The sequence below is a fragment of the Leucoraja erinacea genome, chromosome 17, assembly GCF_028641065.1.
Source record: "Leucoraja erinacea ecotype New England chromosome 17, Leri_hhj_1, whole genome shotgun sequence".
Classification (NCBI taxonomy): domain Eukaryota; kingdom Metazoa; phylum Chordata; class Chondrichthyes; order Rajiformes; family Rajidae; genus Leucoraja; species Leucoraja erinaceus.
Genome location: NC_073393.1, coordinates 20,061,152 through 20,082,783, shown reverse-complemented (window position 1 = coordinate 20,082,783; position 21,632 = coordinate 20,061,152). Strand labels below are relative to the sequence as shown.

Here is a 21,632-nt window from a genome sequence, read left to right as displayed (position 1 = left end):
ATTTTCATCTAACATTCGAGTTAACGGACAAAACCTTTCGGACGGTTGTTACCGAGAGGCACTGGGAGCAATAAAACAGGTTATTAATTTGAGCTGTATAGAAAGCAAGCGCAGTATTTTAACTTTACTTATTTCATACATACCAGTTGCCCAGTAACATCGGATCTTTCTTCTTCCTTCCGCGTACCTGGTCAATTATTAATATTAATTACATAGAAACATAGAAACATAGAAAATAGGTGCAGGAGTAGGCCATTCGGCCCTTCGAGCCTGCACCGCCATTCAATATGATCATGGCTGATCATCCAACTCAGTATCCTGTACCTGCCTTCTCTCCATACCCCCTGGTCCCTTTGGCCACAAGGGCCACATCTAACTCCCTCTTAAATATAACCAAATGAACTGGCCTCAACTACCTTCTGTGGCAGAGTTCCAGAGATTCACCACTCTCTGCGTGAAAAATGCTTTTCTCATCTCGGTCCTAATGTTGTAAGTTTCTATAAGACCCCCCCTCAATCTTCTAAATTCTAGCGAGTACAAGCCGAGTCTATCCAGTCTTTCTTCATATGAAAGTCCTGACATCCCAGGAATCAGTCTGGTGAACCTTCTCTGTACTCCCTCTATGGCAAGAATGTCTTTCCTCAGATTTGGAGACCAAAACTGTACACAATACTCCAGGTGTGGTCTCACCAAGAACCTGTACAACTGCAGTCGAACCTCCCTACTCCTATACTCAAATCCTTTTGCTATGAATGCTAGCATACCATTCGCTTTCTTCACGGCCTGCTGCACCTGCATGCCTACTTTCAATGACTGGTGTACCATGACACAAGGCTCGTTGCATCTTCCCTTTCCCTAATCGGTCACCATGTAGATAATAGTCTACTTTCCTGTTTTTGCCACCAAAGTGGATAACCTCACATTTATCCACATTATACTGCATCTGCCATGGATTTGCCCACTCACCCAAAATTACTTATCTAGATTTCAAAAAATGGAATTTTGTCACCCGAAAAAGACGATGAACATAGAGTTAGGAGGTAATATAGATCGATGGAATGATCATGTGCAAAGTCATGGGTTTATTGCCGAATCATTATTAATTCGCCTTTTAATCCTAGCGTGTTTTCGGAAGTCTTCTTGCTGGTAAGGAAATTGAATCTCCAGTTACCAACCTCTCCCAATTGCTGGGGTTCATAACATTTTGACCTGGGAGTGAGCAACTACCAAGCACCCCGTGAAATTGAGTGGCCGTGAGGGCATCCCGATATTCAAACTGTCGGGATTCAGTTACCGGTGTATTTCTTTCAGTCTGGATAGTCGTTGTTTGACTAATTCAAGTTACAATAAACATGAATGGCGAACAGCTAACTGAATAACTAACGGGGGATGAATGAGTCCAGTGTACAAAAGGACAATAAGCTTAGCTTTCATGGTAACAGGAAATTTCACCCAGGATCAATAATTAACGGACAGAAAATAGAAATATAGAAAGAAAGTGTACAGCAATGTGTACTCATGATGATCTCAGCAGGGGAATCATGCTGGACCAACAGCAAACTTCGTGAAAATTACAGAGAGACACAGCTATGGTAATAAAGAAATTATAATCTGTCTAGATTTCCAAAATAATGTCAAAGAGGTTGGCGACAAAATTTAAAAAAAAAGATCAGAGAATAGTAATTATCGACAGGTTGCAGAATTGATTGACGGCAGGTTGTGGGAAAGAAAGCAGACTAAAGTGCGGGTGAATCAAGAAAGGGCGCTAAAGTGCAACTGCTCACGGAAAGCAATGGGCGCAGTTGTGCCGATTTCTCCTGTCTTGTTCCCCATCGTAGTAATCACTTTACCATGCATTGGTTTCTGCTTGGTCTGCGAGATGAAAATTAGGGAGAAAACATTAGTTCATTTTTAAAGCTGTTTTGAATCTCACACAGACCCGAACGTTTTGCAGGATCAGAAATTAAAGTAATCAAATTAACGGGCAGGTGCTTGTTTATATCAAAGATTGACACGAACTGCTGGAGTACGTCAGCGGGACAGGTCGCGTCTCTGGGGAAATTGGATACCTGACGTTTCGGGTAGGGGCCCTACTTCAGTCTGATTGTGTGAGTGTGTGTGTGTGTGTGTGCGCGCGCACGTGTGTGTGTGTGTATATCTGTGTGTGTTTGTGTGTGAGTGTGTGTATGAGTGAGTGAGAGAGAGAGAGGAGGCGGGGATGAGGGGGTTACTGGATCAGATGACAGGTAAGCTGGTTCCTGATAGGTTGACTGTCGGCTAGGGACTGGTGAGAGCCCAAGAAGGTCCGAGTTCGTATGTTAAAATGTACCTGTGCATACAGCGTCCTTTCTTGATTCACCCGCCTTGAAACTTCCCGGGGTTTGCTCAGATTTAGCGCAGCATAAGGCACCATCGCTTCACCCGCACGTTGCATGGACTGAACGAGAAAAGTATACATCTTCTATACAAAGGTGCGTTGATTCTTGCGCAGAACGACACTATCAGGCTCTAAAACGGTTTCGAGGGCCCATTACATGAATAGTTCCAATGCCAATAACCTATGCGCACGATGTCGATCATCCTCCTGCTCTAACATTACCCCAAAAAGCAAGTTAGATCAGATTAGCTAATTAAATCGCAGTTTGGGGATGGTGGGGGGAGGCGTCCCAAGCCGTATACGGCAATTGTTTTCTTCGTAAACGACTTTATTTGCTTATTCTCAGCATTTATATACGCAAAGAAGCAAATTGCAGTCAACTGATTGAACGCGAACATTTTCTCTACTTCCCGTTTTTTCCATTTGATTTCACATCACAATTCAGCTTCTGTTTCTAAGTGAATGTCAGACTGTGCAGCATCATTAGCCTGTCATCTTCTGAGGGGAGGCAGCAAAAAATGTATAGAAGTCTTAGCTCAAATTTACTAAGCGTTATTTGAACTACAGCAATAGGCACTAGACAATAGCTGCAGGAGCAGGCCATTTGGCCCTTCGAGCCAGCACCGCCATTCAATGCGATCATGGCTGATCATCCCCAATCGGGACCCCGTTCCTGCCTTCTCCCCATATCCCCTGACTCCACTATCTTACAGCCCAACAAAATATGTGGACTGTTTCGATGCCCTCACTTAAAGCAAGGGACATTGATACACAAGACTGTTCAGAGAATGTTCACTGAGATGCCAGCGGGTGTTTTGGGTTTCAATTTATGAGGAAAGACAGGACACTCCCACCCCCCCCCCCCCCCCCCACCCCATCCCGAGAAGGAAAGGGGAACTATGTACTGCTGTTTTATGGGATTGACAGGATGAACACTCGGGGATGCTGATAGTCATGAATGAATTTTGGAGCCGCAGCAGCTTCCGGAAATTGGGATGGGTGGTGGTGGGGGAGGGGGGGCATTGACATTGAAACGGGGAGTGAATTCGCCTATCAGAAATTGAGAAAGCAACATGAAGATGAAACTCTGATTATATTTGTCACCAGCATGAGAATCACAATATATGCATGAATGGCGGAGGAATTGGACTAAGAATGTTGAATCAGCCGAAAGCCTGGGGAAATAGACTCGATTGGCTTAATGGTCGCCTTTGGCTCCTGATATGATCCTGAATTTTGAATTCATCACTGAGATGTCGACAGCATGCTGGAACTGCAATTAGTATCTATCGTGTGTTGTCCTGCGACTATGGCCATGGGCTTGGGAAGGCGCATCGGGTGAAACATAAATTAAACTATTTGTAGCCTGTAGTTACATGCTGTGCGTGCCAGGCAAATACGGCAGATATGCATCCGTGGTAGGCACTCATGACTTTGCTCATAATGTAAGAGCATTTAATAGACCTTGGGCATTTTGTAGACAACAGGTACGGTTTTTAGGAGGGATTGCAATATATCAGCTTGGCAATATGGATTTTCATCTAGCATTCGTTTTAACGGGCAAAACCCTTTGGACGGCTGTTACCGAGAGGCACTGAGAGCAATAAAACTGCTAATAAATTTGTCGTATAGAAGGCAAACGCAATATTTTAACTTTACTTATTTCATACATACCAGTTGCTCAATAACATCGGATCTTTCTTCTTCCTTCCGCGTACCTGGTCAATTATGAATATTAATTACTTATCTAGATTAAATAATAGAATTTTTCACCCGAAAAAGACGGTGGTGTGATAGAGTTAGGGGTTAATATAGATCGATGGGGATAATCATGTGCAAAGTGATGGCTTTATTGCCGAATCATTATTAATAATAGAGCAAATATGCCGATGCCTCTGCAATAGGTTCCCAACCAGTGACATGCTGCTCACCGGTCTGTATTTCCTGGAATATCTCCGTTTCGCTGCTGAATCAAGTTTGCTGCTCCCCAGTCCTACAGGGATTCGGCTGTGACTAGAGAAAATCTAATGATCAGCTCTTAATAGCCTGTGATAGGTTCCACCAAGCCATGGGATTTATCCACTATAATGCTCTTCAAAGGCCCAAACACCACTTCCTTCTTGATGTTCAGCTGCCCAATATGTCACTTATCCGAACATTGATCTCACTGTGCTCCATACTCCGTGATGATTTTCCATGATGAATAGAGATGCAGTTCTAATCCCTTGGAAGGTGCCAGTCCATGCGATATGGAGTAAATGGATATTAGAGAGAACTCGCACCATATGCGCTCTTCATCATAAAACACAATTTCATAAAACACAAATGAAACACGGTTGAAGGCAGGAGACTGAAAACGGGAGACATTATGCTAAGCACATTGACCACGGTCGATGTAACCAGGAGAGTTCTGGTGGGGCCGGTTTCAAATCCTGAAGAAAATGGGAACTATACATATAAGGAAAGTATAAATAAAGATCACGCTCGGTCCCTTTGATCTTGTTATGAAAGATAAGGGATGACGACAAGGTTGCCTTTAAAATTAATGGAAGTTCTGAGAACATTGATATGGAAAGAATGACGCGTCTTGTGGGAAAGATCAAAAACATAGACGGTCATTAGAAGGTAGGACTAAAGAAACGTTACGTTTGAAAAAAATATTTGGGATATTGGAACCAAGGTGAGTTGGTGCAGCGAGTTGCACGCACGACATGGGAAGCCGAGCAGGCAAGCGAGACATGGTTAATGGTCTTAGATTTGTAGGAAATTGTGAGAAGGTACGAGAGGCGGGCGAACTCCGGCCTGCGCCGCAATGCTGCAATGAAAAATAATGTTTATACCTTTGAGAGTTCCTATGTTTCCCTTTCTGGAGCTATAACACTTTGGGAAAAAATGCTTACATTATTTCTTACCTTTAATTTTCCTTGCAATACAACGCTTTGCAATGACAAGAGCCAATAGCAACGATACAAGACCGCTCACTGCGCATATCGAAATCATGACGTAATTGACGTGATCTGTAAGATTGAAATACATCAGGTATACCGTATTGTTTTTATACAGATAGTTGTGTGTGCCTGGAAAACGTTGCCAGGGGTGGTGGTGTTGGAGGTAGAATCGAACGTGGGCTTTGTCGAGGCACATCGACATACAATGTGTGGATGGAAATAGATCACTTGCTGGGAGTGGAAATTATTTTAACTTGCATCGTGTACGGCCCGGACATGGCGGGATGGAGAGTCTGATCCTGTGGTGTGCTGTTCTATATTATATGTCAAACAAATAAAACTGGCTTTTAGGCCTCATTTTATGAATATTCCTGTAAACGAGAAAGCCTGGTTTTCATACTTTACAAAAAAAAGCTTTAAAAAGACCATCCGGAGTATTTGCTTTTTCCTTGTTAAAAGGATACGCCAATATTAGCGATAATATTTAGTTGACACTTCAGATTAAATCGGAGACAGCAAACCGGCGGTCCGACTCACAGTTATATCCGCTTTAAAATTCAGGAATTTCAATGAGTATATTTTTAGTGTGTTACTTTATTTCAAGGTTCACATTGTTGGAAAATTCGTGACTTGTAGCAAGTTATGTCATGTTCAGTGAATGAAGGAGAACGTTTCAGCTCTGTGGCCTTTCGGCCATGAGCGGATAGTAGGTCGTGTATCCATCTTACATCTCTGCGCTGACTTACCTGGCTGTGGAAGCAGAATGGCAGAGCGAGATATGTTCATCGGACAACGGGATCACGGGAAATGTTAGAGTCAAACAATTGTCCCACGCGGTGGCCGGGAAATATTCGTGTGTTTGTTAGGGGAGTGCTGTCCTCAAACACAAAATAATAATAGTAGACGCGACGAGGTAGTTGATATACTGCAGAGATTAGCAGGCTCGGATCAATTGCATTTTAAAACGGACGATGTAGCTGTTCATGTGTAAGTTGCAACATACAGGGACATGCTTATATTTTGAGGAATATAGAAGCACACTGTAAACCGGAAAACATATTACACAATTCTGGTGCACTGATAAAAGATTTAAGGCAGGTCGTGGAACTTTGGGCCTCATAGAAGCAGTGGACCCAAAAGCACGTGATGCCGTGGTAAATGCTTGAAAATCACTACTTTTAATTTAGGTCTGTGCACAGGTTGTTTGCGAGAATTACGAGATCATAGGGCCGGTTCAGTGAAGAGTTGGGAGAATTTGGGGTCTTCTCGTTTGGGCAGAAATGAAGGGCAATTGGTCACGGGGGATGCTTTACTGGGGCAATTACAACCCATTTCCCCAGAAGAAAAAGGAAAACCAGCGGTTATACCGTATCGAGGAGATTTGTAGGAGTAGCTTTCTTCAGAATCGGAGTGCAGCGCCTGACATGTTGGAGGTAGCAGCTCCCAATGAAATTTGTCAAAAGACAATTTTGCGTGTACTTGATGAGAGCATTTGAGGCCACATGGAATTCCAGCGGATGTGATTATAATAGAGGGATCTTCAAGGTTGAAAGTTTCAGGCCAGGACTAACGGTAATTCATATCATGCGACATTTTGTGAAATCTCAAACTTTAAGTATCTTTCTATGGTAATAGCGATACACAGTCTTACCTGTGTCGGAGTTGATGACAACGTAAGTAGCTGCTGCAGGAACACGGTGAGTTACATGATTCACAAGGCAGGTGTAAACGGTGCCGGTCGGGCCATACTGTGTCACCTTTAATCGGCTGGAAGCTTCAAACAATCCATCTGCGGTGAGCTTGTTGCTATTATCTAAATCCGTTGTAGTTTTTATACCATCTTTATACCAGATGAAGCTGATATCCTTTGGGTAAAAGGGAGATGTCGCGCAGAGAATAAAGAAGGATTCCGTCTTCTCGGGAATTCCAGAGTAAATTTTCAGTGGAGTTGGCGGAACTAGGGAATGAAGGTCAGTGATACGTTTATATTAGTAGAAAATAAGTGCGCGGAGAGTGAATGGTTAATGTGAGGCGGATTCGCGCGTTAATGGTGCTTTTATAATAATGTAAACGGAATCTTTATACCCGATTTGAAATCAGAGATGACGTTTACTCGTGCTGTCTAGTGAAGAAAACATGATGGTAAATGTATATCCCACTCTGCGTCCTGTAGAGACTGTATCCCCTACTCCCTAATTCTCAGTCTACGCCGCATCTGCGCGCAAGATGAGGTGTTCCATACCAGGACATCTGAGATGCCTTCATGCAATAGGAAACAGGGGTTCCATCATAAACGATGCCCTCACTGGTGTCTTCCTCGATATCCCGCAGCTCCGCGCTTGCCCCCCCCCCCCCTCCCCCCAGTCGCAACAGGGACATAGTCCCCCTAGTCCTCACCGTTCACCCCATCAGCCGTCGCATACAGCACATGATTCTCCCGCATTTTCGCCACCTCCAACGGGATCCCACCACTAGCCAACACTTTAACTCCCCCTCTCATTCCCACACTGATCTTTTTGTCCTGGGTCTCTTCCATTGTCAAAGTGAGGTCCACCGCAAATTGGAGGAACAACACCTCGTATTTCGCTTGGGCAGCTTAAACCCCAGCGGTATGAATATTCATTTCTAATTTCAAGTAACCCTTGCCTTCGCTCTCTTTCCAGTTCTCCGATTAATCTGACTGTCCTCGTTTACATTTTATCTCTGTTTACTTTGTTGTTCCCTTCTCCTAGCTAACAATGATCTATTCTACATTCCCGCTGATCGTCATCCCCTTTGTCTCGTTTTGACACCACACGTTTCCTTATCTCTGTGTCTCCGTCTCCCCTGCCAATCTGAAGAAAGGTCTCGACCCGAAACGTCGCCCATTCCTTCTATCCAGAGATGCTGCCTGTCCCGCTGAGTGACGCCAGCATTTTGTGTCTATCTTCGGTTTAAACCAGCATCTGCAGTTCCCGCAACATGATGGTAAATGTGTTGTTCTTGCCACACTGAGATCTCGGGGAAATGCCACACATGGAAATGTTGAATAAAAAATGTGAATACAAAATTCTGAAAAATGTAATTTAGTTGTGATATGAGAATTTTGGGTGGAATGTCCGGGATACCATGCAGGTTATTTGAAATGTTGATGGAAATTTAGGTTCCGATTCTTCGTTATTTTACGTCCGCAACGTTAGCGTCCAAACTTATTCATGTGGCTACAATTGAATGATTCTAACGTCCAATATATAAACAAACACTTGATCTAACGCAGGCGGAATTGTACATCGTATGGGGTCACCCGCTACCATAGTTGTATATGTCTCTTACGTATTCACGGCGGGCACTACAATGCTACCTGTATTTTACTGATGTTATGCTGTGCTTTGGAAATAAACATCCAATACATAAAATACGTTTTGATTAATATCGCTAACACGTCTTGTTTATACATATCAGCATGCAGACCATCTATGGTATGATTTACCAATTGCAATATTTATAATATTCATCTGGCTGTATGAATGATTAAAATCTGAAAACAACACGTTACTTGCAGGGCAATATCACAGTCGCGAAATCGCATTCGTTACACGCTTAAATACACTTACCCAACACAACTAATGTCGATCCGGTTCCGTTGCCAACTAAAGTGCCCCGGCGGGTGATGGTACAATAATATACTCCGGCATCCTGTCGGCTCACATTGGTTATTTTTAGGAAGCCACTAAATTTAGTGCTGACGCCGGAAATCGTTCTCCCGTCAGGGCCTGGGATGAAAAAATCATTTTCACCCTGTTTCCACCAATGTACGCTTACGCTGGGCCCTTCACGAAAGAAGGGAAGAGAGCAGTGAAATGAAGCATGTTGGCCCGTCGAGACATTTACTGCTTGAGGAAATTGACTTACATTGTCTGCAGTTTCCCCAGAGCCTAAAGGAAAGAAAAACAGGCCAGATTAGGAATATTTCACCCCAGAAGGTTAAACGCAAGAGCAGGGCTAATTGCAGATGGAAATAAAGACACACATTAAAGAAACCTTGAATAGATGTAGGTTTTAGTCTGTATAAACGGTTTATGGGGATGCCATGTACCTGTGAAAATTATCCCCCAAAAAGAGAAACAGCGAAGTGCAATACTGGACAACATACTGCAGCAAGTGATCACAGGGCGTGTGGAGCAGTGAACGTGTCTGAAGGTCGAATTGTCAGACGATGAAGCGCGTCACTCCTTCTGTGACTGCAGCGCGGCTCTTGTCGATGTGGCTAGACTTAATTTTACTTGCATTGCTGTCAACAGCGACACAATCGGCTGTGGACTTTCACTGAATGAAGAGAAAGCAATACACCAAACAAATATAACGTAGATGAGCTCTAAAATCCTGCGTTTTGCATCTAGTTGTACTAAATCGACTCTCCGCCTCCCCAATCAATCCACACACCCCAACCCTAGCAGTCCCATTCCGCCATCCCAACGTCATCACTCCGGATCGCTACCATCCCTGACCACGACCCACCGCTCCCCCTCCCCTCACCGCACCGCCCATTTCGTCCCTTCTCGCTTCCACTCCAATAATCAGCGAGTCCTTGTGCTAACACAAGCTATGATGACGACATTTAAGCGCTGGTCCCCATTTTGAAATTCCCCTGCTCTCCATACTGAATTTAGCTTGATTTTCCGCACAGGATGAAGAGAAAAGTCCCATTTTGCTCAGTTAGTCTCTGCAAAAACATCGGTACACTGTTGTGCAATGATAGCGGAAGTTTGCGTCATTTCAGCAGAAAAATCTGCGAAATAATTTCAGATAAGATTGGTGAGACCCATTGGTCTATAGTTTAGCAAAGAAATAGATAACGCATTCTTAAAGTTCATAACAGAGGGAGGTATTCGCCATTCAATAGAGATTGCTGGTGAAACTGCGTCGGGTTTAACAGGTAACAGCCATAAATTGCTTCACCGCTGCTTCTGAGGCATTCGTTCTTCTGTTGTCGGCGTTTCTGCTTTCGCCACCACCGAAAAGCTCTCAGTGTCACGTCGGTTTGGTGAAACGGTTTTGTATTATTCAGCGAGAAAATCCATAATCGACGAGGATGGCGGTGGACGGGCACGGTGAAACAGATAGCAGGGGACCGGGGGTCAAATTAGATGGATGATGTGAGTAAAATCCAGGTTAGCCGGGAAGTGGTGTTAGGTAAATTGAATGGATTAAAGGCCGATAAATCACCAGGGCCAGATAGGCTGCATCCCAGAGTACTTAACGAAGTAGCCCCAGAAATAGTGGGTGCATGAGTGATAATTTTTCAAAATTCTTTAGATTCTGGAGTAGTTCCTGAGGATTGGAGGGTAGCTAATGTAACCCCACTTTTTAAAAAGGGAGGGAGAGAGAACACGGGGATTACAATCCAGTTAGTCTAACATCGGTAGTGGGGGAACTGCTACAGTCAGTTATTAAAGATGGGATAGCAGCACATATGGAAAGTGGTGAAATCATTGGACAAAGTCAGCATGAATTTATGAAAGGTAAATCATGTCTGACGAATCTTATAGAAATGTTCGAGGATGTAACTAGTAGAGTGGATAAGGGAGAATCAGTGGATGTGTTATATCTGGACATTCTGAAGGCTTTCGACAGGGTCCCACATAAGAGATTAGTATACAAACTTAATGCACACGGTATTGGGGGTTCAGTGTTTATGGATAGAGAACTGGCTGGCAGACAGGAAGCAAAGAGTAGGAGTAAACGGGTCCTTTTCAGAATGACAGGCAGTGACTAGTGGGGTACCGCAAGGCTCAGTGCTGGGACCACAGCTATTTATATTATATATATTAATGGTTTGGACGAGGGAATTGTATGCAACATCTCAAAGTTTGCGGATGACACGAAGTTGGGGGGCAGTGTTAGCTGTGAGGAGGATGCAAGGAGGCTGCAAGGTGACTTGGATAGGCTGGGTGAGTGGGCAAATGCATGGCAGATGCAGTATAATGTGGATAAATGTGAGGATATCCACTTTGGTGGCAAAAACAGGAAAGTAGACTATTATCTGAATGGTGGCCGATTAGGAAAGGGGGAGATGCAACGAGACCTGGGTGTCATGGTACACCAGTCATTGAAAGTAGGCATGCAGGTGCAGCAGGCAGTGAAGAAAGCCAATGGTATGTTAGCATTCATAGCAAAAGGATTTGAGTATAGGAGCAGGTAGGTTCTACTGCCGTTGTTCAGGGTCTTGGTGAGACCACACCTGGAGTATTGCGTACGGTTTTGGTCTCCTAATCTGAGGAAAGACATTCTTGCCATAGAGGGAGTACAGAGAAGGTTCACCAGACTGATTCCTGGGATGTCAGGACTTTCATATGAAGAAAGACTGGATAGACTCGGCTTGTACTTGCTAGAATTTAGAAGATTGAGGGGGGATCTTATAGAAACTTACACAACTCTTAAGGGGTTGACAGGCTAGATGCAGGAAGATTGTTCCCGATGTTGAGGAAATCCAGAACAAGGGGTCACAGTTCATGGATAAGGGGGAAATCGTTTAGGACCGAGATGAGAAAAATATTTTTCACACAGAAAGTGGTGAATCTCTGGAATTCTCTGCCACAGAAGATAGTTCTGGCCAGTTCATTTGCTGTAATTAAGAGGGAGTTAGATGTGGCCCTTGCGGCTAAAGGGATCAGGGGGTATGGACAGAAGGCAGGTACAGGATACCGAGTTGGATGATCAACCATGATCATATTGAATGGCGTTAATGCTTGAAGGGCCGAATGGCCTACTCCTGCACCTATTTTCTATGTTTCTGTGTTTCTGTGTGATTTGTTGTCCAGATGGTGGGATTTGGACCGACTATTGTAGGTTTTCCAAGCAGAAATAGCGTTCGCCGCCGTAACACATATACTGATGGAAATGCCGAAATACGTGCCAAACATTGCTGAACATGGAGGAAATCAAGCCAGACTCAATACTTCATAATGTGATTGTCCAGGCAGTGATGCAGGCACGGTTAGTGTAGTTTAGTGTCGGGGAGTGGATGCAAGCGGAGGGGGTAGTGCGTGTAGACAGGTTAAACTATGTCAACGTCAATGAAGAATTCACAAGGGTTGTGCGGACACCTGTTTCTATAGTTTGCGCAAAGCTGTTTGATTGCTAATAAAGGCGTTCAGCGATTAATTATTATCAGGTTATCAGTTCACATAAGCAATCCAATTGCTCCAAATACGGCAGGATTAGGAAAACAGCGGAATAAACTGCATGATTGTGACTATTTATAATATAATATTAGTAAGATACTCGTTTGAGCAATATACTGACAACAATTACCGGTTTCTAAAACCTTGTTCTATATGTGAGTATGGTGAATTCTCTGTGAAGAATCGCTAATTGTATGAGTTGTGGTTATATAAAAATAGCCTGGCAAAGTTTGCTGGGATGCAGGGAAATCCGTACCTCACTGTTAGTTATTTTTCTATCTTCCTAGATGCTCCAATGTACTTGCATAAGTCCTTTGGCCATTGTAGTCTGAACTGCTTTACTTCCTGTGGACGCGAAACCTGAAGGTAACTGGAGACTCCACAGATATCCAGATGGAATGCAATCAGAAAGCAAAGAGGCGCAGTCCTGCTTTACGTACACGGTGCTACAAGCTACTGTATATGCAAGGCGGGTGCCACAGTTGGAAGTAATGACCTGGATCAGTAAATGCCTAAAGTAGTTGAAAGTACTGACCTGAATTAGAGGGTTTATACTATAATATTGTCACATCCGTGTGTGCTGGTTGTCAATCAATGCCTGAATCCCAATAATCCATGGAAATCCATATATTACAAAGACTAAGGGACTCTGGACAGAGACGTTTCCTTATATCATGACATAACCGTTCTCTTAATGAAAGCAAGACAAAGAAGTTATGATCGTCGTCGGCAAGCGAAGCGGTGCACATACACTGGTATACATTGATGCTGCTAAAGTAAAGATGGCTGAAAGCTCCAGGTTTTTAGGAATACATATCACCAACAATTTGTCCTAGACCAGCCACGTCGATACAATGGCAAATAAAGCACACCAATACCTCTACTCTCTTAGAAGGCTTGGGCAGTTACGCATGTCGTCAATATCCCTGCCTCAAAAGATGCGCCATTGAAAACATTTTATCGGGCCGCATCAAGGCATGGTTTGGGAACAGCTACTCCCAAGACAGCTAGATATTACAGAGAGTTGCGGACGTACCCCAGACTACCACGTAGACTAACCTCTCTTCGGAGTCAGGGGATATGGAGAGAAGGCAGGAACGGGCTAATGATTGTGGATGATCAGCCATGATCACATTGAATGGCGGTACTGGCTCGAAGGGCCAAATGGCCTACTCCTGCACCTATTATCTATTGTCTATTGTTGTTAATCCCGCACCTGACTGCTCAAATTAACAAAGAGATGACTGGACACACGTAAGCACACACAGGTATATATGGGGAAATACCAATGTGGATTCGCGTTTGATTCGTCGAATCAGAATGGAGAACAGTGAACAAATGAATCCGAGTTAAGTGGAGGGATGAGATACATCTGCTTTTGGAATGGTATCCGTACAGTGGATATAGTAAGCATGGCTTTGTACATGAGAGACGAATTTACCAGAGTATTTTGAAGAAGCAGCAAAGAAGATTGCTGGTGCCAGGGCCATAGACGTCGTCTAAATGGACTTTAGCAAGGTCTTTGAGAAGTACAAAGGACAGTATAGCATAGGCACGGACCTTTTGGCCAAGGATATCTGCTCCGAACATAATGCAGAAATTAGGTATAATTTTAAGGAGAAACAGGAATCCCTTAAAGGGTTTAATTTAGATTGGAAGGGTGGGGGATCCGAAGGAAGACTGAGACAGATGAGAGGCTGGAAGCCGTATGCATGGAGATGAAATAAGGTCAGAGGACATAATAGAAAGGATTACAGTAGGGAGTGAGGAAGGACTGTTGGATTGAATTGCACTTATTTTTAATGCGAGAGGCCTTATTGATAAGTCAGATGAACTCAAGGTGTTGATAGGTCTGTGCGACTGGAATGCCGTAGCCATTAAGGAAACCTGGCTAACAGAGGGACAGGACTGGCAACTTAATGTTCCAGGATACAGGTGCTGCAGGAGAGATAGGTCTGGGGTAAAAGAGGAGGGGGATGTTGCTTTATTGATTAAGGAGAATGTCATGGCACTAGTCCGAGATGACATTACTGGTAGTTCGTCCATTGAGACTATATGGGTAGAGTGGAGACATAAAAAAGGGGATTATCACCTTGTTGTGACTCACAAATAGTTAACAGGAATTAGAAGAGAAGATATGCCCCAGCATTGCTGGCAGCTGCAAGACTAATAATAAGGTTATCATGATCGGGGCTTTTAACTTTCAAACATACACTGGGACTGCATTGTGTAAAAGGCTTAGGTGGGGTGGAATGTGTCAAATGTGACAGGAACGTTTCCTCAGGCAACATGCAGAGGGCCCGACATGGTAGAGAGCAGAGCTTGATCTACTCTTAAGAAATTGGGAAGAGCATGTGACTGAAGCGTTCTTTGTGTGAGCCTTCTGCGACCGTTGACTGCTGTTCAATTAGTTTAAAGATAGTTTAAAGATAGTTAAGGATAGAGATAGGGCCACCCCGCTCGTTAAATTACCTAACTAGGGCAGGGCCTACTTTGATCGTATTGGACAAGGAATTGCTTCAGTTGATTGCACGCGTTTAATTGCGGGGAACGAAGCATTTGAAAAGTTGAATGCTTTAGAAATTATGATTACAAGAGTTCTGGGCAGACACATTCATGTTAGAATGAAAGGCAAGGCACCTGAGTGTGAGGAAGTTCAGATAATGAGCGAAACTGAGGCTTTACTATGGAAAAAGACGGTGGCATCTCAGAATCTGGGACAGTTAATGGAAGGATCTTGAGGTAAGTCGGCATTGCGGTCGATGAAGTACTGAACGTCCTAAGTTGTGTGAAGGTAGACAAATCCCCCAGGCTTGATCAGATATTTATAGAGAACACAGTAGGAAGCTAATAACTCGTAACTCGTAACTCATGTAATTTATTAGCTAAACGTGTTTTTCAACATACAGAAAATTTGATTTGCCATACAGTCATACCAAAAAAAGCAACAAGACACAAATACATAAAAATTAACATAAACATCCACCACAGCGGCTCCACCACATTCCTCACTGTGAAGGAAGGCAATAAAGTCTCATCTTCTTTCCTCCAATGAAGACAATGCCCCCCCCCCCCCCCCCCCCCCCCTGTGACGCCATTATCAATACGCTGGGCTCTACCATTCAGTATAAACTCAACTGACCCAAATACAAGTACTGCAGCTACAATAAGTAACACAATCGAGAAGGTGCGTGTCCATGTGTTACTCCAACTTTTTATGTCTATCTTTGCGGGGAAGGTCAAATAATCCCTGTTCAAGGCGTACACTGGGCTTATCCCAGAAATCTATCTATATTACACTGATGATTGCATTGGGGCTCCCATGCACAACTCACAGACTCCATTAACATCACGACTAAGTTTCATCCCGCACTCAAGTTCACTAGGACCATCCCCGACATCTCCCTTCTGTTTCTTTATCTCACTGGCTCCAACACAGGAAACAGAATATCGATTGACATATATCATAAACTCACAGCTATTTAGATCATACTTATTCCCACACTGCGTCCTAGTCCCCTGTTCCGAATTCCAACGTCTACGCTGCATCTGCGCCCAAGATGACGTGTGCCAAACCAGGACATCCCGATGTCCTTATTCTTTAGGAAATGGGGATTCTCGTCATCCATCACAGATGAGGCCCTCACCCGGGTCTCCCCAGTATCACAGCAGCTGTACTCCTGCTGACCCTCTCTCCAGTTACAACATGGCGGCATGGTGGCGAAGCGGTGGAGTTGCTGCCTTACAGCAAATGCAGCAGACACCGGTTCGATCCGAACTACGGGTTGTCAGTGGCATTATCCGTACAATTGTTTGCTCTCTTTTCTTGTTTCCTGCCGTGACGAGCGGAGCGTAGATCACTTTAGCATGCGTCGGTTTCTGCTTGGTCTACGAGATGAAAATTAGGGGGAAGAACATTAATTCATTTTTAAGTTGCTTTAAATCTCATGCAGACACGAGAGCATCGCAAGATCAGAAATTATTACAACAGGCTGCCAACTAAAAGTAATAAAAATGAACGGCAGATACTGGTTTATACCAAAAATAGACACCAAGTGCTAGAGTGAGTCAGCGGGTCAGGCAGCATATCTGACGAAAATGGGCAGGTGACTCTTGGGGTCTGGACCCGTCTTATGTGTGTGTGTGTGTGTGTGTGTGTGTGTGTGTGTGTGCGTGTGCGCGCGCGCGCGTGTTTGTGTGGGGAGGCGGAACTGAGGTGAAGAAAAAACAGGACCAATCAAGGCCGGCAACACCCCCCCCCCCCAACCCTCCTCTCCCCCCCGCCCCTCCCGGCCCTCCACTAAAGGTTGGTTACCGAATTCGGCAGTTCGTAACTATGCATCCCTCTTGGACTCCCGTCCCTGGCCAACAGTCAGCCCATCGGGAAACCACTTTACCTGAGGTCATCTGTAGCTGGCCCCGACTTTTCCTAATTTACTTCGCTTTCAAATGTTCCCTCTACTCTCCCTGCTGCATTCAGTCTGAAGAAGGGTCCGGACCCGAAACGTCACATCCATTTTCTCCTGAGATGATGCCTGACCCGCCGAGTTTCTCCAGCATCTTGTGTCTAACTTTGCCATATAAATCTATTTGATACATTATGCGCAAGGACAAGAATTTGACTTTTTTTCTCCACTTTATATTTTCTGTCAGGAGATGAAATATGTACTAAATAAGTAAAGCCGTCAATACTTCGGTTGGCAGTGGTAAACGCAGAGCTAAGGTCAATCATCACCTTATTGAACGCCGAAGCATGCCGAAGGGCGGAGGTACTGATGTCTAGCCTGAATGCGTACATGTATGAGTACCTGTCCTTTCTTGATTCACCGGCATTCGATTTATCCTAGATTTGCTCAAATTTAGAGCAGATTTGGGGCGGCACGTTGGCGCAACGTAAGAGTTGCTGCCACACGGCGCCAGAGACCGGGTCCCACAGTCGTAAGACGTACAGGTTTGTAGGTTAATTGGCTTGCTATAATTGTAAAACTGCTCCTAGTTTGTGTAGGATATGGTAAGTATGCGGGCATCGATGGCCGGCATGGACTCGGTGGGCCGAAGGGCCTTTTTCTGCGTTGTATCGCTAAACTAATCTAAACTAAACTAAACTAAATTAAACTAAACTCATCTAAACTAAACTTAAACAAAATATATCTAAACTAAACTAAACGAAATTAAACTAAACTAAAAATAAGGCACTTCTCCGACACTTCCCTACCATTCCTTGACCTCACTATCTCCATTGCAGGTGATAGACTTCTAACCGACATACACTATAAACCCACTGACTCCCATGGCTATCTGGACTACACTTCTTCCCACCCTGCTTCCTGTAAGGACTCCATCCCCTACTCCCCATTCCTCCGTCTACGCCGTATCTGCTCCACGGATGAGGCGTTCCACACCAGGACATCTGAAATGTCCTCACTATTCAGGGAACGGGGGTTCCCCTCCTCCACCATAAATGAGGCTCGCACCAGGGTCTCTTCCATACCCCGCAACACTGCTCTCTCTCCCCATCCCCGCACTCGCAACAAGGGCCGAGTCCCCCTAGTCCTCACCTTTCACCCCACCAGCCATCACATACAAAAAATAATCCTCCGTCAGTTTCGCCACCTCCAACGTGACCCCACTACTGGCCACATCTTCCCATCTCCCCCCATATCTGCCTTCCGCAAAGACCGCTCCCTCCATAACTCCCTTGTCAATTCTTCCCTTCCCTCTCGGTCCACCCCCTCCCCGGGCACTTTCCCTTGCGGCCGCAGCAGATGCAACACTTGTCCCTTTACCTCCCCCCTCAACTCCTTTCAGGGACCCAAGCAATCGTTCCAGGTGCGACAGAGGTTTACCTGCATCTCTTCCAACCTCATCTATTGCGTCCGCTGCTCTAGATGTCAGCAGATCTATATCGGTGAGACCAAGCGGAGGTTGGGCGATCGTTTCGCCGAACACCTCCGCTCGGTCCGCAATAACCTAGCTGACCTCCCGGTGGCTCAGCACTTCAACTCCCCCTCCCACTCCGTCTCCGACCTCTCTGTCCTGGGTCTCCTCCATGGCCACAGCGAGCAGCACCGGAAATTGGAGGAACAGCACCTCATATTCCGTTTGGGGAGTCTGCACCCCGGGGGCATGAACATCGACTTCTCCCAATTCTGTTAGTCCTTGCTGTCTCCTCCCCTTCCTCAGCTCCCCTGCTGTCTCCTCCCACCCTCCAGCCTTCCGGCTACTCCTCCTTTTCCCTTTCTTGTCCCCACCCCCCCCCACCCCTGATCAGTCTGAAGAAGGGTTTCGGCCCGAAACGTTGCCTATTTCCTTCGCTCCATAGATGCTGTTGCACCCGCTGAGTTTCTCCAGCTTTTCTGTGTAACCTAAAAATAAGGCACAATCGCTTCCATAGACTAAACGACAAAACTTCTAAACAAAGGTGAATTGATTCTTGCGGAGAACGACACAATCTGGCTCTAAAATGGATTCGATGGCCCATTACAGGAATAGAAGTATCTATCACTTCTGCTGCTCCAACAGTACTAAAAAAGCGAGTAATAGAGCCCCCCATAATGTTTGGGACAAAGACCCATCATTTATTTATTTGACTCTGTATTGCACAATTTGAGATTTGTAATAGAAAAAAAAATCACATGTAGTTAAAGTGCATAAAGCGGTGGAGTTGTTGCCTTACAGCAAATGCAGCAGACACCGGTTCGATCCGAACTACGGGTGCCGACGTACAGAGTTTGTACGTTCTTCCTGTGACCTACGTGGGTTTCTCCGAGATTTTCGGTTTCTTCCCACACTCCAAAGACCTACAGGTATGTAGGATACTTGGATTGGTAAATGGAAACAAAATGTCCCTAGTAGCTGGATCTCTAAATTCTAAATTAAACGGAGTAGGTCATAGATCATAAGGTCAGAAGGTGGGGTCAAGGAAAGCGTTCACGTCGCAGCCCTGTTTCCACCCATCTTACCACCACCACGCACAAGAAGCACAAGAAACACAAGATGCAATTGTATGCAGATGCCGAGAAGTGTGTTTAGCTGTGGCTGTACATTATCTAATCTTGTGATGTGGACTCGATAAGAAGGTCAGAAGGTCATAAGTGATATGAGTAGAATTGGGCCATTCGGCCCATCAAGTCTAGTCTGCCATTCAATAATGACTCATCCCTCCTAAAGATTGATGCAAAAAAGTTATGAAACTCCTCTGCCATTGCTTTATTCCTCATTACCACTTCTCCTGCATCATTCTCCAGAGACCCAACTTCCACTATTTTCTGTCTTACTCGTTATATAACTGAAGACATTCTTACTATCGTCTTTTATTTTACTGGCTATCTATAGAGCCTGTCCCACGAGCATGCGACTCCATGCGGCAAGCACGACCTAATCGATCCCACTTCGATCGCCGGAGCCGTATGGAGTTGTGCGGAGCTGGTCCCGACACCGCGCGGGGCTCCGAAAAACTGACCGTGTCCAAAGATTCCGCGAGGCCCGCAGCCGCCTCGACGACGTACGCAGCGTCTTGACGCCGTACGCAGCGTCTTGACGCCGTACGTCACGCGCGAACTTCCCGCGGACTTCGCTCGAACTTCACGTCACTCACTCGACCTCCGCGCGCCCCCACCCCTCCCCCCCCCCCCCCCCCCCCCCCCCCCCCCCCCCCCCCCCCCCCCCCCCCCCCCCTCCCCTCCCTTCTGGTTTGGTCGCGCTCGCCGCATTCAGGTCGCATGCTCGTGGGACAGGCCCTTTACCTTCGTATTTCATGTTCTCTCCCTGCATGTTCTGCCTTTTTTAGTTACATAGAAACATAGACACATAGAAATTAGGTGCAGGAGTAGGCCATTCGGCCCTTCGATCCTGCACCGCCATTCAATATGATCATGGCTGATCATCCAACTCAGTATCCCGTACCTGCCTTCTCTCCATACCCCCTGATCCCCTTAGCCACAAGGGCCACATCTAACTCCCTCTTAAATATAGCCAATGAACTGACCTCAACTACCCTCTGTGGCAGAGAGTTCCAGAGATTCACCACTCTCTGTGTGAAAAAAGTTCTCCTCATCTCGGTTTTAAAGGATTTCCGCCTTATCCTTCAGCTGTGACCCCTTGTCCTGGGCTTCCCCGACATCGGGAACCTTGTCCTGAACTTCCCCAACATGCACCTTCTATTGTTCGGTAAATCTTTCCGTTCCTCTGGCTTCCTACTAATCTCTGCTTTGTTATACGCCTTCTCCTTTAGTTTTACATTGTCCTTGACTTCCCTTGTCAGCCACCGTCGCGTCTTTCTCCCACTAGAAGCTTCCTTCCTCTTTGGAATGAAAAGATCCTGCATCTCCTGGATTATTCCCAGAAATTCCTGCCATTGCTGTTCCACTGTCACCCCTGATATGGTCCATTTCTAGTCCACACTTTTCACCCATCGGCCCTCGCATACAGCACACGTTTCTCCGACATTTTCGCCACCTCCAACGGGTTCCTACCACTAGCCATATCTTCCCATCTTCACCCCTCTCCGCTTTGCGCAGAGGGCGTTATCATTCTACAATTCCTTATCCACATCTGTCGTTTTCACACCATATTCTTCCATATCTCTAGAATTCCTGTCGCCTGACTCTCAGTCTAATGAAGGGCCTCGACCCAAAACGTCACCCATTCCTTCTCTCCAGAAATGCTGTCTGTCCCGCTGAGTTACTCCAGCATTTTGAGCATATATTCTGGGTAAATCAATATCTGTAGTTCTTCCCTACACCCTTAAAGCACTTATGTCAAGTGTTAGGAGCGAAATGGTTGCAGAGACGACATTCAGCCCAGTGGATGTACATGAGGCCACATCGGGAAGGGCGGATATAGTACATAAGTTTGGTGGCGGTGCACGTGAAATTCTGTCTCACCTGGAAGGAGTGCCGGGGTCCCTGAATGGAGGCGAGGGTGGAGGTATAAGGACAGGTGTTGCATTTCCTGCGGTTAGACTTATTGAGAATCATAGAGCCACATCGCCTATAAACAAGCCCTTTATCACAACTTGCCCGCGCCGACCAACGTGCCGCATCTACACTCGGCCCACTTGCATGGGTCCTTAACCATCTAAACCTATCATATCCATGCACCTTTCTAAAGGTTTTGTAAACATTGTTACAGTATCTGCTTCAA

The 21,632-nt window shown here is 45.3% G+C and overlaps 1 gene segment (V, D, J or C); it reads right to left on the bottom strand.

The window, feature by feature from the left end:
- Window positions 1-1,752: 1,752 nt before the first annotated feature.
- On the bottom strand, window positions 1,753-21,466 carry LOC129705501 (Ig heavy chain C region-like). The segment is given in 6 exon segments: window positions 1,753-1,872; window positions 4,052-4,095; window positions 5,290-5,394; window positions 6,977-7,282; window positions 16,235-16,376; window positions 21,374-21,466. Coding segments are annotated over 6 exon segments (810 nt in total).
- Between the last annotated feature and the right edge of the window lie 166 nt (window positions 21,467-21,632).